This window comes from Bison bison, unplaced genomic scaffold (genome assembly GCF_000754665.1).
Source record: "Bison bison bison isolate TAMUID 2011002044 unplaced genomic scaffold, Bison_UMD1.0 scf7180017864491, whole genome shotgun sequence".
NCBI lineage: Eukaryota > Metazoa > Chordata > Mammalia > Artiodactyla > Bovidae > Bison > Bison bison.
The window spans coordinates 9,760,228-9,776,591 of record NW_011495050.1 but is presented as its reverse complement, the minus strand read 5'-3'; the positions used below and the strand labels follow the sequence as shown (position 1 = coordinate 9,776,591).

Below are 16,364 nucleotides of genomic sequence, written 5' to 3'. Positions count from 1 at the left end.
CCTTTTCCTATTTGGAACCAGTCTGTTGTTCCATGTCCAGTTCTAACTGTTGCTTCCTGACTTGCATACACATTTCTCAAGAGGCAGATCAGGTGGTCTGGTATTCCCATCTCTTTCAGAATTTTCCACAGTTTATTGTGATTCACACAGTCAAAGGCTTTGGCATAGTCAATAAAGCAGAAATAGATGTTTTTCTGGAACTCTCTTGCTTTTTCCATGATCCAGCAGATGTTGGCAATTTGATCTCTGGTTCCTCTGCCTTTTCTAAAACCAGCTTGAACATCAGGAAGTTCACGGTTCACATATTGCTGAAGCCTGGCTTGGAGAATTTTGAGCATTACTTTACTAGCGTGTGAGATGAGTGCAATTGTGCGGTAGTTTGAGCTTTCTTTGGCATTGCCGTTCTTTGGGATTGGAATGAATACTGCATATATGAGGTTACTGATATTTCTCCCGGCAATCTTGATTCCAGCTTGTGCTTCATCCAGCCCAGTGTTTCTCATGATGTACTCTGCATGTAAGTTAAATAAGCAAGGTGACAATATACATACTTGAGGTACCCCTTTTCTTGTTTGGAAACAGTCTGTTTCTCCATGACCAGTTCTAACTGTTGCTTCCTGACCTGCATACAGGTTTCTTAAGAGGCAGGTCAGGTGGTCTGGTATTCCCATCTCTTTCAGAATTGTCCACAGTTTGTTGTGATCCACATAGTCAAAGGCTCTGGCATAGTCAATAAAGCAGAAATAGATGTTTTTCTGGAACTCTCTTGCTTTTCTGATAATCCAACAAATGTTGGCAATTTGATCTCCGGTTGCTCTGCCTTTTCTAAATCCAGTTTGAATATTTGGAAGTTCATGGTTCACATATTGTTGAAGCCTGGCTTGGAGAATTTTGAGCTTTACTTTACTAGCGTGTGAGATGAGGGCAATTATGCAGTGTTTTGAGCAATCTTTGGCATTGCCTTTCTTTGGGACTGGAGTGGAAACTGACCTTTTCCTTCCTGTGGCCACTGCTGAGTTTTCCAAATATGCTGGCCTACTGAGTGCACCACTTTCACAGAATCATCTTTTAGGATTTGAAATAGCTCAACTGGAATTCCATCACCTCCACTAGCTTTGTTTGTAGTGATGCTTCCTAAGGTCCACTTGACTTCACATTCCAGGATGTCTGGCTCTAGGTGATAATCACACCATCATGGTTATCTGGGTCAGGAAGATCTTTTATGTACGGTTCTTCTGTGTATTCTTGCCACCTCTTCTTAATATCTTCTGCTTCTGTTAGGTCCATACCATTTCTGTCCTTTATTGTGCTCGTCTTTGTATGAAATATTCCTTTGGTGTCTCTAATTTTCTTGAAGAGATTCTAGTCTTTCCCATTTTATTTTTTCCCTCTGTTTCTTTGCCTTGATCACTGAGGAAGGCTTTTTTTTTTTTTTATATCTCTCATTGCTATTCTTTGGAACTCTGCATTCAGATGGGTATATCTTTCCTTTTTGCCTTTGCCTTTAGCTTCTCTTCTTTTCTCAATTATTTTTAAGACCTCCTCAGACAAACATTTTTCCTTTTTGCATTTCTTTTCCTTGGGGATGTCTTGATCCCTGCCTCCCATACAATGTCATGAACCTCCATCCACAGTTCTGTAGGCACTATATACTCTGCATATAAGTTAAATAAGCAAGGTGACAATATACAGCCTTGACATATGTTAGATCGGCAGATCTAATCCCTTGAATCTATTTGTCACCTCCATGTATAATTGTAAGAGATTTGATTTAGGTCATACCTGCATCGTCTTGGTTTTTCCTACTTTCTTCAATTTAAGTCAGAATTTGCCAATAAAGAGTTTATGATCTGAGGCACAGTCAGCTCCATGTCTTGTTTTTGCTGACTTTCTAGAGGTTCTCCATCTTCGGCTACAAAGAATATAATCAATCTGATTTCGGTGTTGACCATCTGGTGATGTCCATGTGTACAGTCTTCTCTTGTGTTGCTGCAAGAGGCTGTTTGCTATGACCAGTGCATTCTCTTGGCGAAACTATATTAGCCTTTGCCCTGCTTCATTCTGTACTCCAAGGCCAAGTTTGCCTGTTACTCCAGGTGTTTCTTGACTTCCTACTTTTGCATTCCAGTCCCTTATAATGAAAAGGACATATTTTTGGGGTGTTAATTCTAGAAGGTCTTGTTGGTCTTCATAGAACTGTTCAACTTCAGATTCTTTTGCATTACTGACTGGGGCAGAAACTTGGATTACTGTCATATTGAATGGTTTGACTTGGAAACTAACAGAGATATTTCTGTCTTTTTTGAGATTGCATCCAAGTACTGAATTTTGGACTCTTTTGTTGACAATGATGGCTACTCCATTTCTTCTAAGGGATTCTTGCCCACACTAGTAGATACAATGGTCATCTGAGTTAAATTCACCCATTCCAGTCCATTTTAGTTTGCTGATTCCTAAAATGTTGAAATTCACTCTTGCCATCTTCTGTTTGACCACTTCCAATTTGACTTGATTCATGGACTTAACATTCCAGGTTCCTATGCAATATTGCTCTTTACAGCTTTGGACTGTACTTCCATTACCAGTCGCATCTGCAACTGGATGTTGTTCTGCTTTGGTTCCATCTCTTCCTTCTTTCTGGAGTTAGTTCTACACTAATCTTTAGTAGCGTCTTTGGCATCTACCGACCTGGGGAGTTCATCTTTTAGTGTCATATCTTTTCATACTGTTCATGGAGTTCTCAAGGCAAGAATACTGAAGTGGTTTGCCATTCCCTTCTCCAGTGGACCACATTTTGTCAGAACTCTCCACCATGACCTGTCTGTCTTGGGTGGCCCTACAGGGCATGGCTCATAGTTTCACTGAGTTAGACAAGGTTGTGGTTCATGTGATAAGATTGGTTAGTTTTCTGTGACTGTGGTGTTCAGTCTGCTGCCCTCTGATGGAGAAGGATAAGAGCTTCCTGATGAGAAAGACTGACTGAGGGGAAACTGGGTCTTGTTCTGAAGGGCAGGGCCATGCTTAGTAAATCTTTAGACCAATTTCCTGTTGATGGGTGGGGCTGTGGTCCCTCCCTGTTATTTATCTGCCGCTAAACTATGGTGGAGGTGATAAAGATAATGGTGACCTCCTTCCAAAGGTCCCATGCACACACTGCTACAGTCGGTTCCCCCAACCCTGTAGCAGGTCACTGCCACCTACGCTTCTGCCAGAGACTCCTGGACACTCATGGGCAAGTTAAATCTTATATTTCTAATTTTCTACATCATTTGAACCAGTCATCCCATCATATTAGGTTCCTATTTGAAATAAGTTAAAAGCCATTGAAACAAAGGTCTATATGAATCTAAGTATCACGACTACTGGCACCTGATGATATCTCTATCATAATCTATTTCCTTGATTAGAGACCGTTTTCACTAGTTGCTTTCAAAAAATGTAATATGCTATGATCAATTCAAGAAACACGTTTTCTGTTATTAAAACATTTAAAGAAAAATGTATTTTATATGCTTAATTTTATTACTTAAACTTAGGAGTTAAACTCTTTATTTTGGAATTCCCAGGTGGCTCAGGGTAAAGAATCCACCTGCAATGCATGAGTAGTGGGTTCAACCCCTGGGTCAGGAAGAGCTACTGGAGGAGGAAATGGCAAGCCACTCTAGTACTCTTGCCAGGAAAAATCCTATGAATATGGGAGCCTGGTGTTCCTGACAGTCCATGAGGTGACAAAGTCTCAGATGTGAATGAGCACATTTTCCATTTCCAAGTTCTTGATATACCTCAATGTGAATATAAAAATTATGACGTTTAAAAGACATAGTAACTTGTCCAAGATCACACAACTAGCACAGGGTTTATCCAGAACTCCAGCTTATGTCCTCTAACTTCAAAGCCCGTATCTTCAATATCAGCCCTATTGTGAGAGTATTATGAGGATTTTGAGGAACATCAACTAGAGCAGTTAAGGAAAACTCTAATAAAAAGAGACGAAATGAGACAAATTTTAAAGGATGAGTGAGATCCTTTCACCTCCAGTGCTGAAGGGTAATGGTGGGCAGAAGAACATTCCAAAAGGTAGAGGAAACACTGGTAAAAATTACAATTATCAAGGTAAAAGGTAGTTTTGAGAAATGCCAGAGAGGTAAGAGAAAGGAGAGTAGAAGATACAGAGAGCCCAGGGGGATGTAATGCTTATGAGACTGCTTCAGAGGACAGTATTTTATCTATTAATATCTTACTTGAGAAAGAGATCCATCAGAAGTTAGAGAAGTGTAGAGATACCCATAAGTGTATTTTACTTTTGTTTGCCTGTAAAGTTTTTTTTTTTTTTTAAACTTCAAGCTAATCTTCTTGAGTTTTGCCAGTAGTCATGTATGGATGTGAGAGTCAGATTACAAAGAAAGCTGAGTGCCTGAGAATTGATGCTTTTGAATTATGGTTTTGGAGAAGACTCTTGAGAGTCCCTTGGATTGCAGGAGATCCAACCAGTCAATCCTAAAGGAAATCAGTCCTGAACATTCATTGGAAGGACTGATGTTGAAGCTGAAACTCCAATACTTTGTCCACCTGATGCAAAGAGCTGACTCATTTGAAAAAACCCTGATGCTGGGAAAGATTGAAGGTGGGAGGAGAAGGAGACAGCAGAGGATGAGATGGTTGGATGGCATCACTGACTCAGTGGACATGAATTTGGGTAAACTCTGGGAGTTGGTGATGGACAGGGATGCCTGGAGTGCTGCAGTCCATGGGGTCGCAAAGAGTCGTACACGACTGAGCGACTGAACTGAACTTAATCTTCTTGAGGCAGGAGGCAGATGGGCCCCTCCAGGGTAAAGTAATCGGAGATTCATTCTCTATGGACCAAAACTCCAAGAGGAGAATAGCAGGACAATTAAGAGAGGAGGTTGGGCCCTGCACAGAATATATATTTCTTATTTCAAAGTCAGGTCTCCCTGATCACACATGCACAGAAAATCTCCTTGGAGGTCAAAGGATGCTAACTAATGCCAGGCTACCTACAAGCCTCTTTAGTAGAATCTATTTTGACTAAGAGATGAATGTGCACACATGAAGGATCCTGAGATATACCAAATATGGACTGTGACTGGCCAAATGAAAATGACTGGCTAAAGGAAACCCAGAAGAAATACACCATAAAAAGTAATTCAAACTGCTACAAGGGGGAGACTTGGGGATTCTCCCTCTGAGTCTGCCCATGTGCCTCTATCCACTGTACTCTTTAGTATTTACTCTTCAGGTCTACTGTTCTCTTTTCCCTCTTAATAAATACTTTCCTTAGTTCACTACTTTCCTTCTTTGTGGAAATTCTCTGCAAAGCTGAAGGGCCAGTGCCTTTGTCACTGACCACTGGACTAGTGGCTAGGATCTCATGCTTCTACCACCTCAACGTGCACCCAGTCTGTGACTGGGAACCCAAACCCCCTTCAAGTTGTAGTGAAGAGGAAAAGTTAAAGTTTTACATAACCTCCTACTTGTTCTGCCTCTGTAACTCAGCTTGCTCCTTGCAAGCTGACCTGGATCAAGACGGTCACGAAGTCTCAGAAAGTGAGGACTTACAATACTAGGAACTGGTATTGTATTGAGCTTATCTCACTCACCCTTGTGCTATTCTTTGCAATTGCCCAGCCCCTGCAAACCTGTTTAATCATGCCTGTGTAAAGGTCAGGCATCCCCCTCCCAATCTTGACTGCTGTTCCCACACCCGTGAAACCCCTTAATTTAAATCAGCCTATGATCTGCGTCTTGAGAAATTTGTATGCAGGTCAGGAAGCAACAGTTAGAACTGGACATGGAACAATAGACTGGTTCCAAATAGGAAAAGGAGTACATCAAAGCTGTATATTGTCACCCTGCTTATTTAACTTATATGCAGAGTACATCATGAGAAATGCTGGACTGGAAGAAACACAAGCTGGAATCAAGATTGCCGGGAGAAATATCAATAACCTCAGATATGCAGATGACACCACCCTTATGGCAGAAAGTGAAGAGGAACTCAAAAGCCTCTTGATGAAAGTGAAAGTGGAGAGTGAAAAAGTTGGCTTACAGCTCAACATTCAGAAAACTAAGACCATAGCATCCGGTCCCATCCCTTCATGGGAAATAGATGGGGAAACAGTGGAAACAGTGTCAGACTTTATTTTGGGGGGCTCCAAAATCACTGCAGATGGTGACTGCAGCCATGAAATTAAAAGACGCTTACTCCTTGGAAGGAAAGTTATGACCAACCTAGATAGCATATTCAAAAGCACAGACATTACTTTGCCAACAAAGGTTCGTCTAGTCAAGGCTATGGTTTTTCCTGTGGTCATGTATGGATGTGAGAGTTGGACTGTGAAGAAGGCTGAGCGCCGAAAATTGATGCTTTTGAACTGTGGTGTTGCAGAAGACTCTTGAGAGTCCCTTGGACTGCAAGGAGATCCAACCAGTCCATTCTGAAAGAGATCAGCCCTGGGATTTCTTTGGAAGGAATGATGCTAAAGCTGAAACTCCAGTACTTTGGCCACCTCATGTGAAGAGTTGACTCATTGGAAAAGACTCTGATGCTGGGAGGGATTGGAGGCAGGAGGAGAAGGGGACGACAGAGGATGAGATGGCTGGATGGCATCACTGACTCAATGGACGTGAGTCTGAGTGAACTCCAGGAGTTGGTGATGGACAGGGAGGCCTGGCGTGCTGTGATTCATGGGGTCGCAAAGAGTCGGACATGACTGAGCAACTGATCTGATCTGATTAGCAGCTAGTGTTGCCCACTATATTCTGTCTATAAAAACTCTGTAACCCTTTCGTTTGAGGCTCACAGCTTGGAGTGTTAACTCTTCTGGGCCTGCCAGCATAATAAACGTGAGTTCTCCAATTCTCCCAGTCTGGTGTTTGGTTTCTCAGTTACTGGTTTCTGCAACAGTAGCAAGCTGAGCCCACCTGAGATCATTCTAAGCTCTTCACTGCCTACTTCCCCTTACCCTTTGTTCTTTTTTTTCTAATCACAGAAGTCTATTTTGTGGTACATGAAATCATGAGTTGTTTTAACATTTATTATTTTCCATTTATTAGTTTACTTTTTCATTGATGATGATTCCATCTGGGCTTTAAGATAAGAGGGAGGAGACTGTTCATCTGTCTTTTTCACAATTTAGTAATTAGTGCCTATCATTTTTTTTATGATACAACAAATATTTGCTAAATAATACACAAACATAGGTTTCTTCAGGAAGGAGTCTCGTAATAAATAGTCTTCCCTAAGATGACTCTAACTCTAAAATTTTAAATGGGGATGAAATAGAGTCAATTGTGGGTCAGAGTACTAGAGAATGGGATCTGAACAGTTCCTGCCTGAGATGCTTTTCAGGATTGAACTATGTATTAATAATTCTTTTTATATTGTAGAAGTGAAGGGAATAATAAAAGGAACAACTTTGCATTTGTTTTTCTTTTGACTCTTGAAGACAAAGCACTATAAAACGTTAAGTCAAAAATAGCTGCCAACAACTGTGGTTTCAATCTTCACCTATTTCTACTAGTTTGTTCATTTAAAAAGTTTAAAACCCACCCAGTGTCTCTCCATTCTTGAGGCTGACATCTCAGGGAAGACCCCTGTCATTTTACCGTACCTGTTGTATTGGTTGAAAAATGTCTGCCAAATTTATGTATTTCCTGGAACTGTAGAATATTATTTGAAAATAGGATTATTGTAGATATGAGTTAAATTGAGGTCATATTGAATTAAGGTGGGCCCTTAAACCAGTATGACTACTCTCTTTATAAAAAGCAAAGGGAATGAGATGAAAACACAGGAAAAAAAAAATTGTAGTAATGAGGACAGGGATTTAAGTGAATTATCTATAAGCAAAGGAATGTCAAAGATTTCTGGTTAAGGAAAGGGAGGGTCTTTACTAATAACCTTCAGAAAGAGAATGGCCTTCTCCATACATTGGTTTTGTAAGTCTACCCTTAAGAACTATGAAAAAAAAAAAAAAAAAAGTCTTCTGCTGGTAAAGCCACCCAGTCTGTGGGGTTTTGTTGCTGCAGTCCTAGGAAACTAACACAGGTCTATATTGATAAACTGGCCTACAGGGTGTTCTTGCCTTCTGTGTCTCTGTGGCGCAATCCTTCCTACACACAGGTGAGGTAGTGGAAGGAAATTAAGACAGTATTTATGAGGAATGCACTGCATACGAAGGACTCTGTAAGGTGATTTACCTGAGTTATTTCATTTAATCACCAAAGTACTACATCAAGATATGTGTAAATGTAACAGGGAAGAGCCAATTTTGACTCCGTGCTGAATCTGTTTCTCAGATTTTGACCTTTGCTTTTCATTGCTTTTGTTATTATAATCATACATAATGTCCTGCCTCGGGAACTCTACCCCTCTGCCTGAACGTTAAACAAAAGTGGTTTTGTTCAGCTCACTGGGCAATGGTCTGACCCCTGTCCACTTGTGAATGGCTGCAGAAAAGAAAAAAAATAAAACATCCCCTCCTATTTTGCAAGATAAATAACCTTTTTACTTTACTTCCTTACTTCCTCTCCCTCTCTGTTCTATACAAAAAAATTGGCATCCAGACCCTATAAGAAGGTTTTTTTGGAGACAAGTCTGCCATCTTCTCAATCTTCCAGCTTCCTGAATAGTCATGATTCCTTGCCTCAATACTTAGTCTCTGGGTTTATTGACTTGTCCTGTGGCAAGCAGAGCAAGCCTGGACTTGGTAATGAGGTAGAAATTATTGGGCAATAAGTGTAGGGTTAGAGTCTTGGTTCTTTTTCTAATTTCACCTTTAATTTCAACTTATTCACTCACAGAAACGTTTTGTTCCATTAGCCTAAAGCCATAATCATTGCTCCAGGTCCTGCATATTCAGAGGAATGCCTTCCTAGTTTGGAGGGTCATAAAACATTCAGACTCAGGACCAGACCATCATTAACTCCTGTCCAGTTTATCAAGGAGAAAAACTCCAGGTAGACCATTAGCTCTTAAACATACATTTAGTCCCTAAATAATGGTCTGGGGTCTTGAGAAAGGATCAAGGGATGGTGACTTAATGTCTGGAGAAACTGAGAAACTGGGAACCATAAGAAAGCCATAAAAATGACAAACTGGACATTGTGACATTTAAACTTATTGGTCTGAAATTACACACATCAGGCCGGAGCCAACCAAACATGAACAGATCAATTCTGATAAAGACATACAGTGTTGCTATTCCTGCCTTTTCAGGCACTTCACCCCCTCTCAGTCTCTAGGCTGAGAGCTTTGTGTCTCTATCCTTTAACATAAACTCTTTGCCTCTGTGAGTGTTTGTGAGTTTGTGGAATTCATTCTTCAGCTTGCGGAACAGAACTCTGTTTCATGTTTCAGTAACATAAATATACTCATGCTGCAAAAAAACAAAACAAAACAACAACAAAAAAAACCTAAATGTAAGAATGGCTAAATTGTCGTCTAGTTCATTAAGGCAAAAGTTGAATCACATTCTGCTTGAAAAATAAGCCACAACTTCTCCCACATTTTACAGACAAATCAACGTGGACTGGAAAATTATTTTGGTTTTGTCATTTCCGTATTATCAATTTAGAGTGGCTTTTCATAGCCAACAGATTATAACCTTACATAATCAAGTTTATAATTTTAATTCTCACCAATCCTTACATCTGTTATATCTCACTCCAATTTTCCCAGGCCCCTTGTATTTGTCAGGTTAACTTCCAACTCTAAATTATTTTTACAACCCTGACAGTGTGGAAATTTTTACCATAATACTTAGCATTTAGTGTTCTACTCTTTTGAGTTGTTGCAGCCTTATTCATTAATGTGTTAGTTTTTATTCCATGTTTAGCTTGTGTGGGGACCATTGTGCACATATTTATATTTCCTATAATGTTCATTCTGTTAATTTATTAAATGAATATCATTGAGGGGGCCCACTATGTGCCAGATATCATAACATCTGTTTGGGGAACACAATATTAAGCAAAACAGATGCAATCTCACTATTATAGGTACAAATTGTTGGTGAAATATTAATCAAATAATCTCATTAAAGACTGGAATTTAACTAATTGAAACTAGATACATGTTCATGTGTGTTGAAGAGTTAGATGTCACAGGGAAGAATAACTCAAGCAGAGGAATCAATAAGTATAAAATCAGCAAAGGCCAAGGCCAGGGTGAGAAGGTATGAGAAAGAGAGGAAAACTGGGTTTAAATCCAACAGACATATACAGGTCATGCTCAGGATATATTTTAATCTGATGCCAATAGGAAGTTTATGAAGAATTTTAAGTCCGAGAGTAAAGAGATTGAAAAACAACAACAAAACTCCAGCTACAGTAGAAAATCGACACAATTGGAAGGGAAGAAATGCAGATACCCAGAGACTAGTAAAAAGTCTATTTTGCCGTGGTTGTTAAATAAACAATAGTTAATTGGTTCTGAAAAAACTCACAAGTATCCCCAAATGACTTGACATTAAATTAAAAGTCTTGATTATGATCTCCAAGTGTCTCTAAGTTTAATTAACTTCAGCCCCACTTATTAGGCAGTATATATATTTTAGCTGCAAATAAAGGTAGTTCCTCTCTTCCATTTAAAACTCAAGGACCCCTGATTCGTTTTATCTACAATGCCATTCTCACCTTATAAAAAATTAAACCACATCTTTCAGTTTTTCAAAATAAACTTTGAAAGATTAAACCTGTCTCCAATCTAATCCTTAACTCTAGTCACTTCTATTCCTTAATCAACATAGCTCTGAAATAGTTGATAATGTACTATTTGATAATGTGATGTCTAAACATGTTATATAATTTTACTTTTAAATATTTTGCTTCCTTGAAACCTATTTTCCAATTTCTTCTGTAAATATGTCCTCAGATGACTAGATAGAGACAGCTTCACTGATCATCTGACCTGGAGTAAACCTCTTGCAGTTACTCTGTATCACGTCTCTCTTATTTTCCCTCTGGTGATTTTCATGGTCTGTAAGAATTATTTGTTAACTGTCTGTTTTCTTGCATTTTTATATTCTAGAATGTAAACAGCATGAGAGCAGGGCCCGCTGTTCATCTTATTAACTGCAAATTCCTCAGGGCATAATGCAATACACGATATAGCAATATTTGATAAATACTTGCCAAGTGACTGAATGCTAGACAAATGAAAGAAGGAATAGTGAATGAGTGAAAAATACAGAAGCAATATAGTCTTAGGATACTGAATATGAACTTGATCCCGACTCTCTGGGTTTAAATTCTGTTTTTAATGCTGACAAATTAGGAAGTTGTGGCAAATTACTTAGCCAATAACTCACTTTTATTCATTTGTAAAATAATAATGATAATGGTACTAATTTTATGCCACCTCAACAGACTGGTATAAGATCAAAATGATTATAGATGCAAAGCCCTTGAAGCAGTACCTGGCAAATAGCAAGCACTCTATAAAGGTAAACTCTTATTACATCAGATTGGATTTCCAGATATTTGGTGACCACAAATAAAAAAGAAAATTTGGTAAAATATTAATACTTTCTGTGTTTCTTAAGTTTTACTTTTTAGTTGCAGAAGACATTTAACTTGGTGGCAATTACTAAAATAACTATGAGCAAATTTAAGCACATGATCTTGGTTGGTAGGAGCAGGATATAATAAGGTTAAGGTTTGAGATGTGATATATCAGAAGTGTAGTAATTGAAGACAATAATGGGGAATTAGACACTGAAGCTCTGTTTATCTTTCTGAAGATGTTTCTATCATACCAATCAATCTCACGGGAAAACATACATTCTGCAATCTGTGTTGATGAGTAATATTTTGTGTACAAAGCAGCCTGATCTACCATTTATTCTGGAAGCAGACTGACTGTTCAAAATTGGCTCCCTAACTTGCATGCTCTATGACCTCAGGCAAATTGCCTGTGTGCTTCAGTTTTCACACCTACAAAATAAACGTAAAACTAAGATCGAGTTAATATATTGTAAAGTATGTAGAATAGTGCCTGACACATACTATCATTTCAAAGAGCAAGAACATTCCCCATTTTGCAAAAGTTAAAATGAGCATGGCTGCTGTGATAGCAGTTGTGCCCTGAACACATATAATCTCAATCTAATAAGAATTTACACATGACCCCAATGTCATTCAAAGGGCTAGTACCCACGGGATTTTTATAGAACACATCAAATTATTTTCTTTTTTATCTAGTTTAATTTAAATTGAATATACTTTGAAAATGCTGAGTTCTTTGTTTTACATTGATGTGCATTATACTGTAATATAAAGCCCTTGAGTTCAACATCTCATTTTATAGCCATGTGTAAGAATATTTTGCACATGTCTGCGATGTCAAAACTGCTAGCACAACGCTCTGGAAATCATATTCAATAAATGCTAACTCATAACTAATTAAATTAAGACAAGATCTTATCCTCAATGTATATTGTTGAGTTACTTTGGAAGAAAATAAATGGGTCTAGGATGAATACATCCAATATTGTATACATAAGAATCATAGCTTGTTTGAGGTAGAAATTACCTTGTAAATCAACTATTTTAATCTCTTATTTTTGGAGGAATGGAGAGAGGAAGAGACCTAGAGGAATGAAGTAAGGTAGAAAAGGACACATATCCAGTTATGAGCAGAATTGAAACTTCAAAATTGTGTCTTCAAAATTATAAATAGTACAAGCAGTATCTTAGTCCATGTTTTCTGTGGATTGTTTTATTTAAAAACAGCTTCAAAGTGATGACTATTAATGAAAAAATTGCATAACATAGATATTTACACATTTAAAATAAACATCTGAGCTAAATCTGTGTTTTCTTTTAGATGAATCACTTTATTTGACATGCCATTCCCTTCAAGACACTATTGACTTATTTAACAACTACAAGAGGGCATCTATCCTACATGTCATTATATTTTCAGGATGACCATTGTTTGAATAGTACTTTGTTTTCATTCAACTGTGTATAGATGTGTGGTTACTGGTCCACACATTTTACTTCTTAAAATCACTTTTAGGATTTAATTCTGCCAATATATTTGGTTATTTTTAATTTCCTATTTTCTTTGTAATCAAACATCCAACCCAATTCCAGAAAAGAAAGCTGCATTTATCTACTTCAGTTCACTGAGCTATAAAAGGCTTCTTCAAAAAAAGACAAAACAGGACACTGGCAAATTGCCATTCCTTCTCTAAACCAAAAAAGCATAAGACAAGTACACAACCTTTCTGCCAAATAAGGATACAATATTTCTTAAAGAGGAAAAAAAAATAATGTTTGACATTCCATTATAAACTCTAGGCATTCTCTAACCACTAGTGTACTTCAGTGTTGACCCAGATTAGTTCAAGTTTGATAACCTCATCATTTGGGGAAGATTTAGAGGGGGAAAAACACTGATAATTACATAGTTATATAATTTTCTCAATGTTATGTAAAATAACTTCAAGCAGCTCCACTTGAAAGCAGAGTTATGACTGTTGAAACAAATGCTGAGTTCTAACTAAGAGAAAAAAAAAAATATATATATATATTTTTTTTTTTTCCCATTTTGGAGAAAGTCTGCTATTCAGTTGATATGAGCCATACAGGTTAAGTTTCAGCAGTGCTTAATAGGTTACAAATATCTCTTTTTTATCTGTTAATATTTTACAATCAATTTGTTTCTCTGCCTATATAAAGGCAGAGAAATCAAGAGAAAATGTTCAGTCCTAGATTTAGAGATAAGACAGAGAATGGATCATTAGAAATGAATCAAAAGAAGCTACTTGCTATTTTCCTATAGATGGAAAAACAGAACTATAGTAAACAAAATTTTGGGGAAATATCCTGAATTATCCACAAGATTTTAACAGCTTCTGCATGAAGTGACTTTCCCGTATTATAGTAGCTAATTGAAAATATCCTACTTTAGTAGAGACCACTTCAGTCTGAGAAGTAATGTGCCAAAGGTCTCTTCTCTACATTGAGTGAGTTGCCTGGCATATTAGTAGCACATCAGGCGTGACAATTTGTTCTTTGTCAGTCTCTATTTCCCTTTTCTGTTCACTACAATAGTTTGGTTTGGTTTTTGGCTATGGAGGAACATGTTTCAGTTATTTAACCATCACTTTAAACTATTCTACATATTGAAAAGAAAAGAAGGAAGAAAATAAGGGAAAGAAAACAAAGCACAGCCCCTGTATGCTGTGGCTTGGAGCTGGCCTGGCTGTAACTTTTAAGGCCATGATTTTCTACTGTTTACTGTAAACAAATTAAGTAACAACTAACATCAGATATGATAGCTCTCTGGCCTTGTTGGAACAAGACAGAAAACAAGACCTTCCATAATCATGTCTGAACATACAAATAACAAAACACAAAACAAAATGAAAACACCAATATGACCAAGATTCCAACAACTCAGCTAGTATGCAAAAATGCTGCTCCCCCTGCCAATCATAGTGTTAGGTGTGCCCCACACCTTTCACCTTCTAGAAGAAAAATTATTAAGATACACAATTACAGAACTGCTCCAATTTTCTGACAGCACCAAATCCAGAGGAAAAACATGATTCTTTAAACTTTTCCAGAATCATCTTACACAGTCCAAATCCTATAAAAAGCCTTTCACTGAAACTCCACAGTTTTTCATAGTGTTATCCTCCTCATTACAGTGAGCCTATGAATTCAAATTGGTTTAACTACAGAAGTGTTCCTGATTGACTTTGGCTAGAGGGAACTGAGATATTGTAGAATTTAAATGCCATCTTATCAATGGGGGTGCACATACAGCAAAATATCAAACTATTCCAAGTAATTTTGACATGCCTTTCAATCATTTAAATAATCACTAAGCAGCAATTTAAGTAAATGGCATTTAAGTAAATGACATTGTCATGTCATCATTACAGTTTCACCAGTTCTTTTTTTTAGCTTTATATCTATCTATCTAGATATGTATATAATTGTATGATGTGCATATCCCCTATGCTCTCTGGACATCAAACAATGAAACATTTTATAAGCTCAGGGCTCTAGCTATTGAAATCTGAAAGGAAGTCAGATCTTTAGATTGTGCAAAGCAATGGGGTCACACAGTTCAAAGCAATGTTGATTTATGTTTTATATAAAATGTGTCCTTATATATACAGCAGTCTCTTTTAGGATGAGACTTTGTGGAGTTAAATATACTTGTCCCCAAATACAGGATTCATTATAAAGGCAAAATAACCTTAAAAGTTGACCTAAAAGATATTACAGGTCTTTCAAATGCACTTCTTAAAAATAATCTGAAGTTCAGTATATTCATTTGGCAAAAAATTTTGCTCTGGATTTTCCATAAAGTGTTACAGAAACAAAACTATATGAGTTTTTTGGCCAACCCAATATATTAAACCGTTCTTTTACAGAAGCTACACCAATAACAGAAAATAATGAATACTATATACTAGTGAATTGCATTATCCTCACTAGGAAAATCTTCTATAATAATTGAGGTTCCCTAATATTCAACCTATATGCAGGTCAGGAAGCAGCAGTTAGAACTGGACATGGAACAGCAGATTGGTTCCAAATAGGAAAAGGAGTACGTCAAGGCTGTATATTGTCACCCTGCTTATTTAACTTCTATGCAGAGTACATCATAAGAAACGCTGGGCTGGAAGAAGCACAAGCTGGAATCAAGATTGCCAGGAGAAATATCGATAACCTCAGATATGCAGATGACACCACCCTTATGGCAGAAAGTGAAGAGGAACTGAAAAGCCTCTTGATGAAAGTGAAAGAGGAGAGTGAAAAAGTTGGCTTAAAGCTCAACATTCAGAAAACGAAGATCATGGCATCTGGTCCCATCAGTTTATGGGAAATAGATGGGGAAACAGTGGAAACAGTGGCTGACTTTATTTTTTGGGCTCCAAAATCACTGCAGATGGTGACTGCAGACAAGAAATTAAAAGATGCTTACTCCTTGGAAGAAAACTTATGACCAACCTAGATAGCATATTCAAAAGCACAGACATTACTTTGCCAACAAAGGTCCATCTAGTCAAGGCAATGGTTTTTCCAGTGGTCATGTATGGATGTGAGAGTTGGACTGTGAAGAAAGCTGAGCACTGAAGAATTGATGCTTTTGAACTCTGGTATTGGAGAAGACTCTTGAGAGTCCCTTGGACTGCAAGGAGATCCAACCAGTCCATTCTGAAGGAGATCAGCCCTGGGATTTCTTTGGAAGGATGATGCTAAGCTGAACTCCAGTACTTTGGCCACCTCATACGAAGAGTTGACTCATTGGACGAGACTCTGATGCTGGGAGGGATTGGGGGCAAGAGGAGAAGGGGGCGACAGAGGATGAGATG

General features: G+C 37.9%; 1 protein-coding gene across 1 annotated transcript in view; it reads right to left on the bottom strand.

The window, feature by feature from the left end:
• CSMD3 (CUB and Sushi multiple domains 3) overlaps nt 1-16,364 on the bottom strand; it is a 1,491,512-nt gene that overhangs the window by 112,216 nt on the left and 1,362,932 nt on the right. Inside the window, exon 46 of the mRNA XM_010863441.1 lies at nt 8,078-8,086. Within this exon, the coding sequence (XP_010861743.1) occupies nt 8,078-8,086 (9 nt within the window). The remainder of the gene's footprint in view (nt 1-8,077; nt 8,087-16,364) is intronic.